A 19,705-nucleotide genomic window follows, 5' to 3' on the forward strand; every position below is an offset into this window, starting at 1 on the left:
ATTTGTCCTTGTGAGTTGTGAACTGTGTTATACTATTTGTGGCTTGTACGAGTCCGCTGTTTTATTTGATTTGTTGTGTTGTGTTGTGTTTCATGATGGGCGTAAAGCCAAATAAACATTTTGACACTTGGGGTTGCAGTGCTCATCTCGCTTTATTGGCCGAGGGAGCCGGCGTACAGCTTCCGGGTCATGTGGCCAGCATGACTAAGCCGCTTCTGGCGAACCAGAGCAGCACACGGAAACGCTGTTTACTTTCCCGTCGGAGCAGTACCTATTTATCTACTTGCACTTTGACATGCTTTCGAACTGCTAGGTGGGACCGAGCAACGGGAGCTCACCCCATCACGGGGATTCGAACCGCCGACCTTCTGATCGGCAGTCCTATGCTCTGTGATTTAACCCACAGCACCACCCACGTCCCCTTGCTGAATATACAGACCATGTCAATTACCAGGGGTAGCACATCCCATTTTGCTGCTTGAGGCAAAAGAGGAATGTGCCACCTGCCCCATTGACACCCCACAAGCCGCAGCAGACACTGCAAGCCTCTTATCTGTATTGTGTGGAGGTGTCCACAAAGTACCAGCAGCAGTGCCAGTTTCTGGCAAGATCTCACTGAAAACTGGTGCTGCTGGCGGCAGCACTTCTACACTAGCAGTGGGACTTTCGTTGCTTGAGGCAGCTGCCTCACTCTGCCTCATGGGTGGGCCAGCCCTCTCAATTACAGTGTTGCTCAGTTAACAGGAAGCTCTTTGACCCACTTCAATACTCTTAAACAGCCCATTTTAACAGAACAGTGATTTCAACATTATTGCTAAAAAACAAGCCAGCACGATATTTGACATTCAAATATATTTCCAATTAATGCTTCTGAAGACGCACTTGTTTATTCTTGCATTATGTACATAAGGTATTTTATAACCTCTCAGGTAGGTAATTGAACCATTTTATTTCAGGAAGTAAAGCATAAAATAGTATTGAAGTACTCCTGAAATACATACAAACACCAAGTTATAATCTAATTAACATAATTATATCTGAAACCATTTTTACAAAAGGCATATGACAATTTAGTAGGAGTTATCATTTTCAATTAAGAGTTTGTTATTTGTTCTCTCCTAAACAAATACAGTAAACTCCCCAGGAAGAAAGGCCATTCCTTTCCATACAGTTATTTTCAGCTGTGGAAATAACAGAGTACAGAGGAATTATTCTACAAAGCAAGAGAGGAATATTTCAGAAATGAATGTTTTGCTCTTTTCCAACAGCAAAGATGTAATAAGGTCAAATAAGCAGCATTTATTTAGACAAATGCTGACTGAGTGAAGCAAAACAGCACATCACTGGTCAAGTATCAGCGTTAAAATGTAATGCAGAAAAATTGAAGGGTATGTTAATTTAGATAACTTCCAATGCTGCAAACCATCATTACATGAAAAGCCATTCTTTAATAGAACAACCACAATTCTATGTTTCAAGAGAAGTCACATCTAAAAATTGAAATTAGAATCTATGGTACTTCTTTATAAGTGTGTAGACTTTAGTGTAAAGAAGCTGAAGGAACATTCTTTCACCTCTGGTGGTCCTGTCCTAGAGTGAAGACCTTCTGGGAAATGATATATAATGAGCTGAAAAAGGTATTTAAGTATACCTTCCCTAAGAAACCAGAGGCCTTCCTTTTGGGCATTGTCAGCCAGAGTGTGCAAAAGAAGGACCGAACTTTTTTTATGTATGCCACAACAGCAGCAAGGATACTCATTGCTAAAGGCTGGAAAACCCAAGATTTGCCCACACTGGAAGAATGGCAGATGCAACTGATGGACTATATGGAACTGGCAGAAATGACGGGCAGAATCCGAGACCTCGGAGAGGAACTGGTGGAGGAGGACTGGAAGAAATTTAAGGACTATTTACAAAAATATTGTAAATTGTACGAATGTTAAGAAAGATGTAAGATTCGTAACAATATGGCTCCAATAAATTAGTAACAAGGAATATAAATTTAAATGTAATTGAAAGATAAGACAAATTTTGGATAAAAAATATCCTAGAATTAACTTTTAAAGAATAAGAGTTATTTAAAGTCTAAAATTTGAGATTCAATATTGGACAATTATATAATATAAATTGAACTAAGTAAATAATTTGCTAGAAAAATTTATGTGTTTAGAGTGCAGGAACAAGAGATGTGAGGAAGTCCAAAGATGAGAATGAAATGTGGTTAATGAAAAAGAACATGTTTTTATGTATGTTGTTGTTTTTTGTTTAAAAATTTAATAAAAATTATTATAAAAAAAATATAAGTGTGTAGACTTTATAAACTCATTATAAACTACCTCAGACTCTGTACCATGAAAATGGACAAAAATATTGTTATATGTTTCATTTCCATACCTTTCATACTGAAACACTCTGTACATGTGTGAAGGGTCTAGAATTTGAGTGGAGAAAGAAATATTATGTTCATATCTTTTTGAGGTTTTCCTGTAGTCACTGTGGGAATAGAGTGCTAGACTAGAAAGGTCTTTGGTGTGGTCCAACCTGGCTGTTTTTTTCTTATTTGCTACGTGACTGAATACTCCAGGTTACAATGTTTTGCTTCAGATACTACTTGATGCTGTAGTTCTAAGTGTATGAAGTTTTTTAATGCGATGTTTTACACATAAAGCTCACTATCCCCATGTTTTCTCATACAAACCGTAATTACATACGCTGAAATATTTCCAATCCTACATTTATAGTGCACATTCCAGAACTCAACAAAACAGTTCTATCTTTCAGCAAAGTCGGCATTTCCTAGCCTGCCTACCTTCCTTATATTAGTATTAGTATTATTATTATGACTAGCTCTGTCAGCTTGTCCATTACAGGCAATTCTGTACATTTCATCAGCCATTCCCACTCTGTTGGGGCCTGCTGGCATTTCCATTTTCTTGTCCATACAATTTTGGCAATACTGACAAGTGATTTTAGATTTATAGTTACAATATCCCCATCTACACAGGGCTAGGTCTCAATATATGCTCTATTATATCTGAGATCTTTTGAGTTATTTGCCACCAATAATTTGTGACAATTGGGCATTCCCATCACATCATGTAATAAATGGACATTTCCCACAAAACATTCCCAACATTCAGAGCCATTAACTGGGTGGATTTCATTTAACCTTGAAGGTGTTAGATACCACCTCAGTAATAATTTGTATATTGTGCATCCCCAACTGGCAGACTTGATGAGATTTTATCTACCTGTTTCCAAATCTGATTGCATTGAGGAACTATTCCATCTCCATGCTTTCATAACTAAATATATCTATCAGTTTAAATATATATTTTGAAATAAGCACAAGTACTTAGTACTTTCTTATTATCTATAATGAAGTGTCAGGCCCAAGCTTCTTCTTTGGTTTTGGAGCGGTGGGGTGAAAAAATTAACACTAAGATTAAAATAGTCTTCAGGGCCACACCAAGACTGAATACTTTTTGAGGACAGCCTTACCATTCCATTGACCTGCAAGATGACTTTCAAAAACATATCCCCCTCCCCCTATAAAGTAGTGGTGGCGCAAAAGTTGACTCTACTGCTAACATTCCTCTAACTTACGAGATTTAGTACCAGCTGCAACCTGAAGCTCCATCACCCAATTTAAAAAGTCCTACACAGTATACCAAACTATGTTTTCCTCGTTATCATGATGAGCTTCAAATACACACACCAATATACACATTGCTTTAGTAAGCTACTTGCATGCACATAATGGAACAAAATAATAGAATGTCTTTTTTAAAAACAACAACACCCCAGTATTTTAAACTAGTGTATTATTAAAAAAATGTGACTGCTTCTTTTTCTTAAATAGACTACTTAAATGGAAAAACTATACTAAAATGTGCTCCCAGCTGAGGTTTTATAGGAAAGCATGTAAGGCAATTCAAAATTACAGCTCCCCCAGTAAACATAATTCAGATAAACTGTACATGTTTAGTACTATTATATACAGTAACCGACAACAGTTATGTGAAAGGCCCTGAATTACTGTATCATTTGAAAACAATTTTGGATTATTTGACTGTAGTGCAAATAAACTCCTTGCCGCAATGTTACATAAACATTAGTTTCTTGAATAAACAAATATTTGAAAATATAACTCACCAAGCTAGCTGTCAGAGAAGGTGCTGACTGCCCAAGAGCTTGACTGCGCATTCGGACAAGATTGGAAGTTTCTCCAGTTTGCCATGACTGTTGTGTAACAGCATTTGGCAGCAAGTACCTACCTGTCGAAAGTTTAGGTGGAAAAAAGTTGTCAGTACACAGCCTCTTGCACAGTAAATGGTCTGCAATATCAGTCCATGCAACTCACTGTAAATGGACAAATTTGGTCTGACTTAGCAAGATTTAAACCTCAAATGCTCCTTATAAGCTTCTGAAACAGATATTCAGCTAGCCTTAGATATATGCACATACTCCAAGTAATAAATCTTACTGTGCAAATACAAATATAAACACAAACTTATCCCATTCTGAGTATTAAGAAACTGAGAGACTTGTGAATAGGAGGATTTTTTGGTTTATTTATGATTTGACCCACTGTTCCTAATGCCTTCTTTTTTTTAACTTGCACTAAGAATTAATTTTGATCCCTTGGGTGTTCTTTCTCTCTACTTACCCCCTTTCTCCTGTTTCCTGCCTTTTTAGGAAAAAAGACTTGCTTTACTCATTTGGGACCTATCTAGTACATTTCTTACCCAGGGTAGATATACACACAGAAAAAAACCCCACCATAAATAAGTCAGAAATTAAATCGTTATAACAAAAGGGGGGGTGGGGCGATGTAAAAATTGCTTTTGCTCTCTGGTGCCATCTAATGTTGCATGTTTATAACAAATTCAAAACATGTTTTTTTGACTAATGTAGCTGAGTCCCCAGACTCTGGCACAAGGAACCTTCATCAAGAAGCTGTTTCCAGGAGAAGTGCTGTGAGAGGAGAAAGACTCAATATTGACCATGGGGTGGGGTGGGGGGGTTCTGCCTACTTTACTTCATCTTCTAGTCCTTGGAGCCTTCAAAAGTAAACACTGTTGGGTCTACATACAAAAGGGGTGGGTTGTTATTCTGTTTTATTCTACTGTAAATCACTTAGAGATCTATTATTATTAAAAGGTGTTTCTTTATTAATGTATTTATGGTAACACCATCAGATTTGGACTACCTTGGGATGAGAATGTATTGAATATTGCTAACTGATCTGCTGGTAAGTTTTATGCTCACTTTGATATATTTTAAGTGAATTGTTAATTTCTGCAGTCATGTTATAACTTTAATACGTATTATATCTGTGTATTATTGTTGTAGATTTATTTTCTGTGAACCACCAACTATTCGTGGAGAATGCATTATATAAGTAAACTGATTGACTTAAAGAAAGATATAAAGCAGCTGATTTTAAGTAAACAATTAAGAAGATTGCCTGGTGCATATATATGCCTATTTGTTTATGAACACATATGTGATATTAGGGCAATTGGCTAGAAGACAGTCTGTAAGAAAAAATGTACATTCTAGGTAAATCACCACATTTTCAAAAATAACATTAAAACTGAACTGTTCTTGGCTGCTGAATACATGCTTGCTGCTGAATCCTAATGGGAATTATCCCCCTTTCTTTCCAGAGACATGGAAATGGCTTTTAAAACAACTATTATCACAATAGCACAGAATCTAGACACTATCTAACCAGAACTAAAGACTTAAGGCCCATTAATTTCATTACTGATTTATTATTTTTATTATTTTTAAAAAAGAGTAAAAGCTTAAGGCTACAATCCTATGCACCATTACCTGGATTAAGTCCTACTGACCTCTGAGTAGACATGCCTAGGATTGCACAGTAATTCTCCCATTGATATGAGTCTTAGAAGTACTTAACTTTGACTGTATCATGCTATGTATTTAAGCTCAGTAATGCAGGAAGTAAATGTTAAGATAATCTGCATCAAACAATGATTTCTTCAAATGACGGTATTTAACTTGAAGGGTAGGAGCAGTAAGAGGATAAATCCCTTCTCAATCTGATCACCAGAGACCCTAGCAACTAAGACTCTAAGACATCACTTTTATTAGTACAAACTGTTGTAGCGCCAGCAGGGTGAAAAAAGAAATATGTAAATGTTAGTGTTTGTTTTTACAATAATGTATGCAGAATTAATGCAACCATCCCCATTAGACTTAATAGAAAAATAAAACAATTGATTAATTTTAAAACCATTGTTATGAAACCCTTCATTATTGTTATCTTGGTTCCTTGTAGTTACATCAAGAAACTTTATTTAAATCCAGTTTGGGAGGAATACCAGCAGGCATTTAAAAAGCATGTTGCTGTTTAATTCATGCATCATTTGCTGCTTACAACTTAAGGAAATTAGCATCTGTCAAGTGTATTACTTAGCTGCATATGGTTAAAATTAACGGACAATGCTTTTTTCCCTGCCAGATTTAAAAGAGAGATAAACATTTTCCCCCAATCTGTCCATTAAAGCTGATATAATTCAATCAAAGCTAGAAGTACAGATGACTTAATTGTGTTGTCCTTGGCCACTGCATTGTACAGAACCCCCATTAACAAAATTCAGCACTTTCATGGCCCTTCCTCCACACAGTAATAAAACCTATCTAGCTCATATTATTGAGGTGCTAAAATATCCTCAATAGTTTGGAATAATTGCCCAGTTAACATTTACAATTAGTGTTATTTTAATTCTTTGCTCTTTCAGAATGACTACTGCTATTTCACTATGATCTGTAATAAAGGAAGAAATGAGTTTCAGCTGAACCTTAAGCCACAATTAATGTCATAAACGTCCATCAATGAAAACTCTTCAGAAATGGCTTAGAGAGTGGCAGAAGCATGCTACTTTGGACAAAGAGGCCTGTTTCTTAAACAAAAGTTTTTCAAGTTCCATGCATTTATTCTTCCAGTTTACAGCACATGTAGTGAAACTGCCTTAAATTACATCCAGGCTGGGGAATCTTTGGCCCCCAGATGTTGCTGTACTAGAACTCCCATCAGGCCCAGCAAGCACAGACAATGGCTAGGAAGTAGGGAGCTGTAGATCAACAACATCTAGAGGACCACAGGTTCCCCACCTCTGAGTTACACAAACACCAAAGCAACTTTCACAAATTTCAATTAAAACAAGAAGTACTGGGGAAAATAACACTCTGCCCCAACAGCACAAGAACACAGGAATAGTTTTTCTGCTGCATCACTCCAAGGATCTATCTTGTCCAGGATCCTGCTGTCAACACACACTACCCAGTCAGAAGCCTACAAGCAGGGCATGAACACAACAGGCATTGAATGTTTGTTCTCAGTACATGAGATTCAGCGTCTGCCTCTGAACACGGCTGTTACATTATTCTGCTATTTGTTCAATTCTTCTTTAGAGTCATCAAATAACATCTTGTGGCAGCAAACATCATAATTTAAATATGTGTTGTGTAAAAAGCTACTTTCATTTATCCATCCTAAACCTAATTTTAAAGTTAATTCCAGTGCTATCTAGGGATCAGCTGGAGGTCAGGGAGTGGTATTCCCCATCACTCTCTCTATACCACTCAGTTTTGTATTTTCATGGTTTGTTCGTGGCTAGACAAATCACAAACCCAGATTCAGACACAACACTAAACCAAACCATGGCTTAACTCAGGATAGTACAGGATGAAGGGAGACGCGAAGCAGCCACAATGTTTGCTCCATGCATTCATATAAACGTTCACTCACACTTAGCCATGGTTTGGCTTAGCATTACATACAAACTGAGCCACTGACTTAAACGGCATAGAATTAGTTAGACTGCATTTTATTGCCTGAAATAACTGCCTGAAATTGCTACACGGCATAGTAACCAAATTAAAGGCATTTCACCTTTATTTTTATTTATTATATATAAATAAGGTAAAGTCAATTTCAGCATTGTAAAACATCTTAGCATGATGAACAAAAACATTTAAGCTACTACAATGCAATACTGCTCTGTAATAAGTAATAGAAAGGAAATAAAGTCACACATTTTAGTTAACTTTGAACCTAGTTAGACACAGCACTCTTCACCTCCAGCCCATTTAGAAAGCCATTATTTTCTATCTTGAATTCCACTTTCAGCATAGCCTACTAAGCCTGTGGAGCATTCTCAATTCTGACAATTTAAGCCCGAGCCCAAGTGATTGTATAAAGCCCTTTGAAGTTACTTCAGCTCATGAAACCCATTCACTGCAGCAAAGGAGCTTTGCAGTTAACCAGTTTTCCTGCTCCATGACAGGAATAAATCATGCAGCTTTGTTTTCTGCATTTAATATTTTAATAAAGGGAAATCAAGAGCCTTGACTCAGTTCGGCAGTGAATTACAACCAATTAGTTTGAACATATAAATTGCTGTTGATATATTTAATTTAAATAGAGAATTTGTTATTAAAATATATGGTGGTAATTCAGAAACTAACAGCAAAATGGCTACCCACGCTGTACATTAAAAATTGTCGACAGTCTCCTAATACACTTAAATTTAGAATTCATGAATAATTTTATGAAGTGACATGATTGACAAGCTTCTCTCTTGAGATCTATAGCAGCTTCCAGAAAGGCAAGTAGCTAAGAATGTGAAAGTGGCAGGGAGAATCTAGTGAAAAAGTATACAGCTAATTTGACTTCAGAATTCTTCCTTCTCAACAGACTTATTGGAAAATGGACAAGTCTCCAACTGACAAAGTTGAGGGGAAATAACTAAAGGTGGAGTACTGAAGGATCAAGTTGTTTGTTTGTGGTAACTGATAATTTCCACTGTAAAGAATTTGCAAAAATGAACATGTTATCCATGGGAAATTAGAGTTTTACTCTAACAACAACAAAAAGTCTTTATAACACAAAAAAATTGCATTATACGCATCACTCTCCAAATAGATAGCTGTCACTTCTGCTGGGCATGCCGACATTTTCTGCAGGACATTTTAAGATTCCACTGCTTGGTTTCTGAGTGGCACAACACAGCTCACTCTCAGCATGTATCTTCTATAGGTATCTGACACTGGAAATGGAGTTCTGATAGTCCTGAGACACACCCAACCCCAGGAGCCACAGCAGTACATTCTTAGTGTAATTAAAGGTCCATTGAGTAACTTCTACTTTATGTAAGTAAAAAAAAGAGCAACCCAAAAGCTACCATGGTAGTAAATTAGCCTTGCATGTAAGGCCACAAAAGTTACTAACATGCCTTTTTCTTATTTTTACTAGCCTGCTGAAGCTGGGGGGAAAAAGACAGGGCTTCATCATTTTGCAAGAGCCAGCTGCAGTTCTATACTAGGTACAAATGATGAACAAAGTGTTCTGCCATTCTTCTACCAGCCTGCTCACTTGCCTGCATACAATTCCTTCTCACCTATGACTAAGGAGCTAGTGTATATATCAGTGACAGGGGCCAAATGTGCCCTTCCGCACCGTCTACCTGGCCCTTGGGACTCTTGCCACATCACCCCCGCCCCACTGACCCTGCTCTGCACTTTCCTTGAGTAATTCTGCTTGGCTGGGATGTGTCATTGATTTCTTATAATGATTCCCTGCTTGCTTGGATGGGGAGCGGGTAGAGAGTTGTGTGTAGAAACTAACCTTCTGTTCAAAGGCAAAATTTACATTTGTTGCTCTTCTCACTTTTGTCTCCAGTCCCACCCACCACTGACATATGGTCTCAGGAAGTTACCCAGAAAGGAATGCAGGCCTCACTAAATAATGGGCTGCAGTAACCAGTACAATGGATTTTGGTGGGGAGCAGGAGTAATTGCTAATCTTACTTTACAGAGACAGTATTGTAGAGATTCATTAAAATGACTCATGGAGATATCTGTCTGTGTTATCCTCTCTAAGTCATCTGTCTATAATCAGTACACAAAACTCTGAGCTTGACTGGTGTCTGTTCATATAAATTTTTAAGATCAGGCATGTTTTCTATAGCAGAGCTTTATTTTTTTTACTAAGTATGTATGGGAATATATCCATCCTTGGCTATATGGACATGCCATTTTCCTTACCAGTCAGAGCTCCTCCAAGACTTCCTCTTCTAAATGGTCTCCCATCTTCACTGAGTTGCCTTTTAAATTTCAGTGGCTTGCTGGGGCCAGAAGAAACTTCAGGGTTGCTGGATTTCCGAAATGGCATAGATGGAGGTGACAATATACTATCAAGCTGTAAAAAAAAAAAAAAAGGAGAGATGCTGGAGTTAAAATCCATTCTCAACTTGAAATACAGGCAACCCCCATTTACATGGGGATTATGTTCATGGCTTCCACACGTTGGTGGAACATGTGTAAGCTCACTCTGGCCACTTCCGGATTGTGGCGATGTGCACATGCACTAATGTGCATGCACTGAGGAAGCATAAAATGGTCGTTGTAAAAGATACCATTTGTATGTGTAAAAAAAAGAACGCTTGCTAGCTTCAGAGAACACCATATTGCCTTAAGCTATTTAAACAAGGAGAGAGATGGAATGCTAGCAAACCTTCATCTGCCCACAGGCGATATGTTCCCCATATGCACACACACACTTACAAATGAAATTGAAAGCAATTTGAAGGAGGACTATCTGGTCATTGTTCACATCTCATTTTTGCACTTGGAAAGGGCAAGATAAAATACAATTAAATATAGTAAGTTTAGGTAAAGGTAAAGGGACCGCTGACTATTAGGTCCAGTCGTGGCCGACTCTGGGGTTGCAGTGCTCATCTTGATTTACTGGCCGAGGGAGCCGGCGTACAGCTTCCGGGTCATGTGGCCAGCATGACTAAGCCGCTTCTGGCAAACCAGAGCAGCGCACGGAAACGCCGTTTACCTTCCCGCCGGAGCGGTACGTATTGATCTACTTGCACTTTGATGTGCTTTCGAACTGCTAGGTTGGCAGGAGCAGAGACTGAGCAACGGGAGCTCACCCCGTCGCGAGGATTCGAACCGCCGACCTTCTGATCGGCAAATCCTAGGCTCTGTGGTTTAACCCACAGCACCACCCGCATCCCAATGGTAAGTTTACATCATATCAAAAACCTACAAAGCCTATTTGAATTGAGATGACAAAATAAATGGCTGTGTAATGTGGAGAGATGCAACTCTCACACCACTTTCAATTATTTAAAAAATACTGTCTGTCAGCTTTTGTTTGAGCTACCCCTGTCATGAATCTGGGTGCCAATACATTGGCAGCTTTATGTTTTCCAAATATTTCTCATAATTATTTGCCAATGCTAATCAAAAACTGTTCTGAATATACAATTAGTACAGTACTGTTGTTATTTCAGGATGAAAGCATAGACTGGCTATACTTAAGCCTTGTTCATGGAATTTTAACTGGTAGCTATATATGCAGAAAAGTTCAAAATGCAGGTGACCATGCAATAAAGTCTCATTGGTCCTTTGCTGCAGTAGGCTTCTCTACATGGGAACTGGAACTTTGAATGGGAGAGAGAGAGAAGAGCCGATAGAGGGAGAGATGTAACAATTATTATTCATAAAGGATAAAAACAATACCAAGGCAGGTTTGCAAGCAAGTACTTGTCTGCTAGCCTCAGGCAGAGTTAAAAAATATTCCTAAAAGGTGGTGTCTGCTGCCTTAGAGCACCCAATTTGCAACAAATATCTAGTATGAGAATGTAGATATTTTATTTTTATTTTTTTAAGCTAAAATCCATTGAACATTCTCAGTATAAGCCTACTTTTTCTCAGTGGAGTATTTTTCCACCAGAAGTCTCCTGGTTTGTTTTATAAAGTAAAAGGTGATCACACCAAATTGCAACTAGTTAGGCTACATGACCTTATCTTTTGTGTAACATTTCTTGTCCCTGGATCAAGTCATTGCCAAGTGTGAAGTTGCCTGGAATGTTAGCAATTAACGTTCAGAGTACAATCCTGTGCACACTTACCCATCAAACTTAACAAAGCTTACAATGTAAACACACATAGGGCCATATGTTATGTGACTATATGTTGTTTCCTTCACTAAGAGGGAGAAAATGGTATGGTTTTCATGCAACTCTTTAAGCTTTACTATTGTTGCACGCCACCCCAATCTCCAAGTGATGCAAGATTCCAGGGGTTCCAAGCACATACCCAGAGTTTCTGTTTGCTTTTGGAATGAGGTACAGTGGAGACTGTTGCGTCTTTGTAATATATGGTTTATTTACACATATATACAACCTGAGCCTCAGTATTTTTTTTTTAATAATATTTTTATTAAGTTTATGAAATACAGAAAAAAGAAATAAAGACATAGATAGAAAAATACAGTAGAGAAATTACAAATTTCCATAATCCTTTTTTCCAACACATCTATTGGACTTCCCCACATCCTCCAAACCCTGCATTCTCTGTAATACAAAATATCAGCAATTTGTTAACTTATTTCCAAGCTTATTGTATCTTTCATTTTATCATGTTGCCTAATTTCAAAACTATTGTAACCCAAATCTTATATGTTTTAACTTAAACATAATAAAGTTATTTCATTATTCCACCTTTGTCTTCTTGTACCTTAATTTCCATTTCATTAATTTACCGATGCTGAAGCAAGAATTTCTAAAAAGTGCATTTTTTAACATTCATACAACTTGTAATGTTTTTTCAAATAGTCTTTAAATTTTTCCCAGTCCTCCTCGATTGTTTCTTCTCCCAAGTCTCGGATTCTGCCAGTCATTTCAGCCAGTTCCATATAGTCCATCAACTGCGTCTGCCATTCCTCCAGCGTGGGTAAATCTTGTGTCTTCCAATGCTTAGCAATCAGGATCCTTGCTGCTGTGGTAGCATACATAAAAAAAGTTCTATCTTTCTTAAGTACTCTCTGGTCCACAATGCCCAGAAGAAAGGCCTCCGGTTTCTTAGGTATGGTAAATCTAAGTACCTTTTTTAGTTCATTATGAATCATCTCCCAAAAGGCCTTCACTTTCGGGCAAGTCCACCAGAGGTGAAAGAATGTCCCTTCCGCCTCTTTACATTTCCAACATTTGTTATCAGACAGGTGATATATCTTAGCAAGTTTGACTGGGGTCATGTACCACCGGTATATCATTTTCATAATATTTTCCTTCAAGGCACTACATGCCGTAAATTTCATTCCGGTGTTCCATAACCTTTCCCAGTCTTCAAACATAATGTTGTGCCCCAAGTCCTGTGCCCATTTTATCATGGCGGATTTGACTGTCTCATCCTGTGTATTCCATTTAAGCAGCAAATTATACATTCTCGAAAGTAATTTATTTTTTGGCTCTAACAGTTCTGTCTCTAGTTTCGATTTTTCCACCTGGAATCCAACCTTTTTATCCACTTTAAAAACCTCCTGGATTTGAGCATAATGCAACCAATCTCGCACCTTGTTTTTCAGTTTTTCCAAGCTCAGCAGCCTCCAATTGTCTCCAATTTTTTCAATTATTTCCCAATATTTAGGCCAGTAGGCTTCCATGTTAAGTCTCTTACGTGCCTTGGCCTCCACCGGTGAGAGCCACCTCGGAGTCTTACTCTCCAATAAGTCCTTATATTTTGTCCAGACCATCAAAATTGCTCTTCTGACAATATGGTTTTTAAACAGTTTGTGAACTTTAACCTTGTCATACCACAAATATGCATGCCACCCAAAAGCATTATCAAACCCCTCCAGATCTAGGACATCAGTGTTTTCTAATAAAATCCAATCTTTCAACCAGCAGAAGGCTGCAGATTCATAATATAACCTCAAGTCTGGCAGGGCAAATCCCCCTCTTTCTTTCGCGTCAGTTAGTATTTTAAACTTTATTCGGGGCTTTTTGCCCTGCCAAACAAATTTGGAAATATCCCTCTGCCACTTTCCAAAACATTCCACTTTGTCCACGATCTGTAGGGCCTGAAACAGGAATAACATTTTCGGCAATACATTCATCTTTATAGCTGGTATCCGGCCCAACAAGGAAAGTTTCAATCTTGACCATATTTCCAAGTCTCTTTTGATTTCTGACCAACATTTCTCATAATTATCTTTAAACAAATTCAAATTTTTAGAGGTCAGATACACCCCCAGATATTTTACTTTTTTAACCACATTTAATTCTGTTTCTTTCAGGAACTCATCTGTTTCTGTAGTTGTCAAATTTTTTGCTAGAACCTTAGTTTTTTGCTTGTTCAGCTTAAATCCCGCCACCCGACCAAAATCAGAAATTAATTCTAACACTCTTTTAGTGCTAGAGACTGGCTCCTGTAATGTTAATACCAAGTCATCTGCAAAAGCTTTCAGTTTATATTGTTTCACTCCGACCTCAATTCCTTGTACAGACCGGTCCTTTCTAATCATGTTCAATAGCACCTCCAGGACTGAAATAAACAATAGGGGGGATAGGGGGCACCCCTGTCGTGTCCCTTTTTCTATTTTGAACTCCTCTGTCACCACATTGTTAACAATCAATTTAGCTTTTTGCTCTGAATAAATTGCTTCTATTCCATTTTCAAACCCCCGCCCGACTCCCATCCCTTCCAAATTTTTCTTCATAAACATCCAAGAAATGTTGTCAAAGGCTTTCTCCGCATCAATAAAGATTAAAACCGCTCTAGTATTAAGATTTGTTTGTAGAAGTTCCAAAATGTCAATGATGTTTCTTGTATTATCAAACAAATGCCTACCGGGGAGAAAGCCAGCCTGGTCCTTATGGATCACTTCATTAAGTACTTTTTTAAACCTACTTGCTAAAATATCCGCAAAAATTTTGTAATCCACGTTTAGGAGTGAGATGGGGCGGTAGTTCTTAAGCTGGGTCTTTTCAGTTTCTTGTTTAGGTATCAATGTGATGAAAGCTTCTTTCCACGTCTCCGGTGCCTTCCTCCCCTCCATAATCTGATTGCAAACCTCCAACAGAGGTTGTATCAAATAGTCCTTCAAAACCTTATAATATTTGGAGGTAAGTCCATCAGGGCCTGGAGATTTGCCTAATTGAAGGTTCTGAATGGCACTTTCAATTTCTTGCTGGGTGATATTACTATTCAGGGTAGTTCTCATTTCCTGAGTTATCTTTTGTAATCCATTAGTTTTAAGGAATTGATCCATCTCAAAGTCTTTCTGTGGCCCTTGTGAATAAAGTTCTTTAAAATATCTCTGGAAACACTTTCTAATTTCCTCGGGTTTCTGAACCATTCTCCCTTCAATCTCTAGATTTGTAACTGTGTTAAGTTTTTGTCTCTTTTTCAACTGCCATGCTAGCAGTTTCCCACACTTGTTTGCTGATTCAAAGGATCTTTGTTTCATTTGTTTAATTTTCCATTCCACCTCTTGATTTATCAATTTCGAGTATTGTGCCTGGAAAAATTTCACCTCTCTCAGCACTTCCTTCGACTTGGGCCTAGATCTTAATTTTTTCTCTCCTTCTCTTATTTTCTCCTATATCTTCTCCTTCTTTTCATTCCAGAACTTTTTCTTAATCGTATTTTGTTGTATTAGAAACCCTCTCATAACTGCTTTACTTGCGTCCCAGATTGTTCTTTTTTCCACAGTGGTGTTTAGATTTATTTCAAAATAGTCCTTTAAAGTTTTTTGGGCCTTCTTAACAATCTCCTGTTCCCTTAATAAGGTGTCATTCATTTTCCATCTAAAGGATCCGGTTATGTTTAGTCCAACCTGAGCCTCAGTATTAACACCCCAAGAGGTCTTTGCCACAACATTAGAGTCAGAGAGAAATCAAACATTGCTTCCTCTCTCCAGCTTGCTGCTTTTCTTCTAACTTCTGAGTTGGGCTTGACTGCCTATAGAGCTATCAGATAGAATGCTACCAATAGGTTTTACATATATTTGGGGCCTATTGCTCCAGCCTAAAATATTAACCACATTACTTGTGGATACAGAAAGCTCGCCCAATTAAGCTCAACAAAATGGAACTTTCAATTCTACCTGAAAAAGGTACACACAGGGATTTCCTCTGTGTATTCTGTAGTACAGTGGTACGTTGGTTTACAAACTTAATCCATTCTGGAAGTCCATTCTTAAACCGAAACCATTCTTAAACCAAGGCATGCTTTTCCTCATTAGTTAATGAGACCTCCCGCCATCGGTGCCCTTCCACCGTTCCGCTTCCATTCTTAGACCAAGGTAAAGTTTGCAAACCAGGACACTACTTCTGGTTTTGCAGAGTTCGTAAACCGAATTGTTCATAAACAGGACTGTTCTTAAACCAAGGTACCACTGTATTTATAAATCTCATGACATAAACTTTTGCAATATATGCATAACCACCTACAGATGAAATTAGAATGAACTGGTCTCCATCCAGCAAAGTATAAAAACGTGTTTTCATGATGTACAGACAAACATATTAAGAATATTAAGCTGGGAGGAATAACATCATGAAAACACACCACTGAATTTTCATATTCTGTTTTAAGCTCCATTTTAGCTATATTGCAGCAAGAGATGGAAAAGCCACCAGATGGCACTACATAATTAACAAAATAGAAACAATTCTGTGTGTCTCAAAACTTACTGTATCTTAAACTAACACCAAGTGTATTTAAAAGACACACAAAATAAAGACTACACCCTCAGGGAGAAGAATTTGCATTGGCTATTTTGAATATTTGTAATAAAACAAAAATCTATTTAATTTTCCTCCTATACCATCCATTTCTCCATGAAATCAGTTTGTTTCCATCAACATAGCAGCACTATTTTTCTAGAAAAAAAGGGTGCCGGAACTCATCTTGTTCTCTTTTAGTAACAGATTTGCCTGAAGAGAGTCTTTAAACCTCTTTTGCTGACCTCTTTTGCGCTTTCCATTTTTAAGTTCGGAATAGAGTACAGTGGTACCTCTAGTTACAAACTTTATTTGTTCCGGAGGTCTGTTCTTAACCTGGAACTGTTCTTAACTAGAGGCGTGCTTTCGCTAATAGGGCCTCTTGCTGCCACTGCACCGCCGGCACACGATTTTCATTCTCATCCTGGGGCAAAGTTCTCAACTCAAGGTAACTCTTCCAGGTTAGTGGAGTTTGTAACCTGAAGCGTTTGTAACTCGAGGTACTGCTTTGGAAGACAATAATCAGGCATCAGAACCACATGACCAGTCCAACGAAGTTGATGTTGAAGAATCATTGCTTCAACACTGGTGATCTTTGCTTCTTCCAGTACAATGGCGTAAGTTTGCCTGTCTTCCCGAGTGATGTGTAAAAATTTTCAGAGACACCGTTGATGGAATCTTTCAAGGAGTTGGAGATGAAGTTTATACGCGGTCCATGTTTCACAATCATGTAGTAAGGTTGGTAGTACAATAGCTTTGTAAACAAGCATTTTGGTTTCCCTGCGAATGTCTCAGTCCTCAAATACTCTGCACTTCAATCGGAAGAAAGCTGCACTCGTAGAGCTCAGGCAATGCTGGATTTTGGCATCAATGTCAGCCCTTGTGGAAAGATAACTGCCCAGGTATTTGTGGTGCTGCAGAGAGGTTGTTTTGTGCTTGTTGGTGTACCACTTTGGTTTTTTGGATTTTGGGTGATAGGCCAAACTTTTTGTAAGCTTCTGCAAAAATATTTAGGATGGTTTGAAGGTCATCCTCTGAGTGTGCACACACTATGTTGTCATCAGCATAATGAAGCTCTATGGTGGAAGTTATGGTAGCCTCACTCTTTGCTTTCAGCCTACTCAGAATAAAGAGCTTTCAATCTATTCAATATATGATTTCTATTCTGGTGGGGAGTTTCCCTTCAACAAAGTGTAGGATCATGGGAATGAAAATAATAAATAGAGTTGGGGTGATAACACAACCATTTAATACTGCCTCGCAGTCTCCTGAGCTGACAGAGGTCTTGTCAGAGACAGTGTTGATGACTCCCAGACTGCTCATCCATGCTGAGGTGACTGGCTCTGGGGTAAAACCACTCCTCAAGAAACCCTCCCTGTATTTTGAAAATCTAAGTAAAGCCAGTTGCTAATCTCCCCTTCTTGGGCAAGGTTCTTGAGTGGGTGGTTGCAGACCAGATCCAGGCACTCGTAGAAGAAACTGATTTTCTAGCTCCATTTCAACTGGGATTTAGTCTCAGTTCCAGCACATATACTGCTTTGGACACCCTGAATGATGACTTCTGTCAGGAGAGAGATAAGGGAAATGTGCCCCTGTTAATTCTCCTCAACCTCTCAACAGCTGGCTGGGGAGGAGATTTAGGGGGAAGTGGAAGGCCCAGATTGACAGCTTTACCAGAGCCAATCTTGCCTATAGGTTTCTCTGTTTTGTATTCTGTTTCCTCAAATAAAGCATCAACCTTACTGCTCATCTCTCAGCTTCCGTACTGACCTGTAGCTGAGCCAACCCTGATAACAGCTTGGGGGTCTTTCTGGATCCATTGCTGTCGCTTGAGACTCAGGTGGCTTCGGTGGCACAGAGTGCCTTCCATCAGCTTTGGCTGATAGCCCAGCTGTACCCCTACCTGGACAAAGATAACCTAATTTCTGTTGTCTACGCTCTGGCAATCTCTAAAGATTACTGCAACACATTACAAGGGGCTGTCTCTGAACATGGTTCAAAAACGCCAATCCTGGCCCAACTGCACTGGCTGCCAATTAGCTTCTGAGCTCAATTTGAAGTGCTCAAGGACTGCAATACCTCAAGGACTGCTTCCTGCCGTTCTGACCCCCCCCCCAATATCAACGAACCTGGGCCCTGCGATCATCATTTGAGTCCCTTTTTCATGGCCACACTTTCATGATCTCCTATCAGTCCCACCAGTGGCGTAGCATGGGTTGTCAGCACCCGGGGCAAGACAAGTAATTTGCGCCCCCTAACCCGTGGATTTGCGCCCCCTAACCCTAACCCCCAGATGTTGCGCCCGGTGCGGCCGGGCCCCCCCTGCACCACCCACGCTACGCCACTGAGTCCCACCAGGGCCAAAGCCCACCAGCCACCACTGTCTTGGACCCTTCATATAATACCTTTCATACCACCCCGTAATCCTATGGGAGAAGACTTCCTTTGGGAAAGCTACTCTATTTCTTAAGAATTCTCTTCCTTAGCCTGGTTAAATACCAGGAAAAAATAGAAAGGTTCCCTAACACAGAAAAAGTTAAGCATAATTTTTCAATGCTCTCAGAAAAAATATTGAAAATGTAACTAATCTTATATTCCATAGAAATTATTTTTTAAACTGTTGAATGTCTTATGATAAACCAAATATATATAATTAGACAAATACTAATTTTAAATCAGCCATAATATATTTCGAATACTTTGTATTTATAAGCAACTATAAACATATTTTATATGCATCACCATTGATTTAAACACTGGCTTATTTAAAAAGACAAAAAAATGTGACAGTTTCACAGCCACAGGGTAAAACCAGCAAGCTTGCTTTCAAAGTCACTTTCAATCTTAAGGAAAAGAAATTAAGCACATATTAAAGAGGCATTCATATTCATGGTTTGTTGACACCACCATCATTTGGTTAGTGAAAAATGCTTTAATCTACAAAAGAGAATATGTATTCTTGGGAAGGAGATATTGTATTTACCAGGAATACTAATGAAGTCACCTCAGTTTAGTTCATTTACAAAATCCATTTCTACTCTGTCACCAACAAATTTCAAAGCTACCTAAAATGGCTTAATTCGATCAGATACTATGTAGGCTTCAGAAAGCTAATTGTTCATTCAGGTCTATGCACTTCGACCCAAGCT

The 19,705-nt window shown here is 38.5% G+C and overlaps 1 protein-coding gene across 6 annotated transcripts in view; it reads right to left on the reverse strand.

The window, feature by feature from the left end:
• Nucleotides 1–19,705, reverse strand: part of MAST4 (microtubule associated serine/threonine kinase family member 4) — a gene marked incomplete at its 5' end in the record, with an annotated part of 210,082 nt that overhangs the window by 169,578 nt on the left and 20,799 nt on the right. For 5 of the 6 annotated variants that reach the window (XM_081880686.1, XM_081880685.1, XM_081880683.1 and 2 more), the window contains 2 exons: nt 4,156–4,277; nt 10,081–10,234. In XM_081880686.1, the coding sequence (XP_081736812.1) occupies nt 4,156–4,277; nt 10,081–10,234 (276 nt within the window). Of the gene's footprint in view, nt 1–4,155; nt 4,278–10,080; nt 10,235–19,705 lie in introns of those variants that run through there. The other variant, XM_081880690.1, reaches the window with a different exon arrangement.

The sequence above is a fragment of the Podarcis erhardii genome, assembly GCF_964252035.2.
Source record: "Podarcis erhardii genome assembly, chromosome: 11".
In the NCBI taxonomy this organism is placed as follows: Eukaryota; Metazoa; Chordata; class Lepidosauria; order Squamata; family Lacertidae; genus Podarcis; species Podarcis erhardii.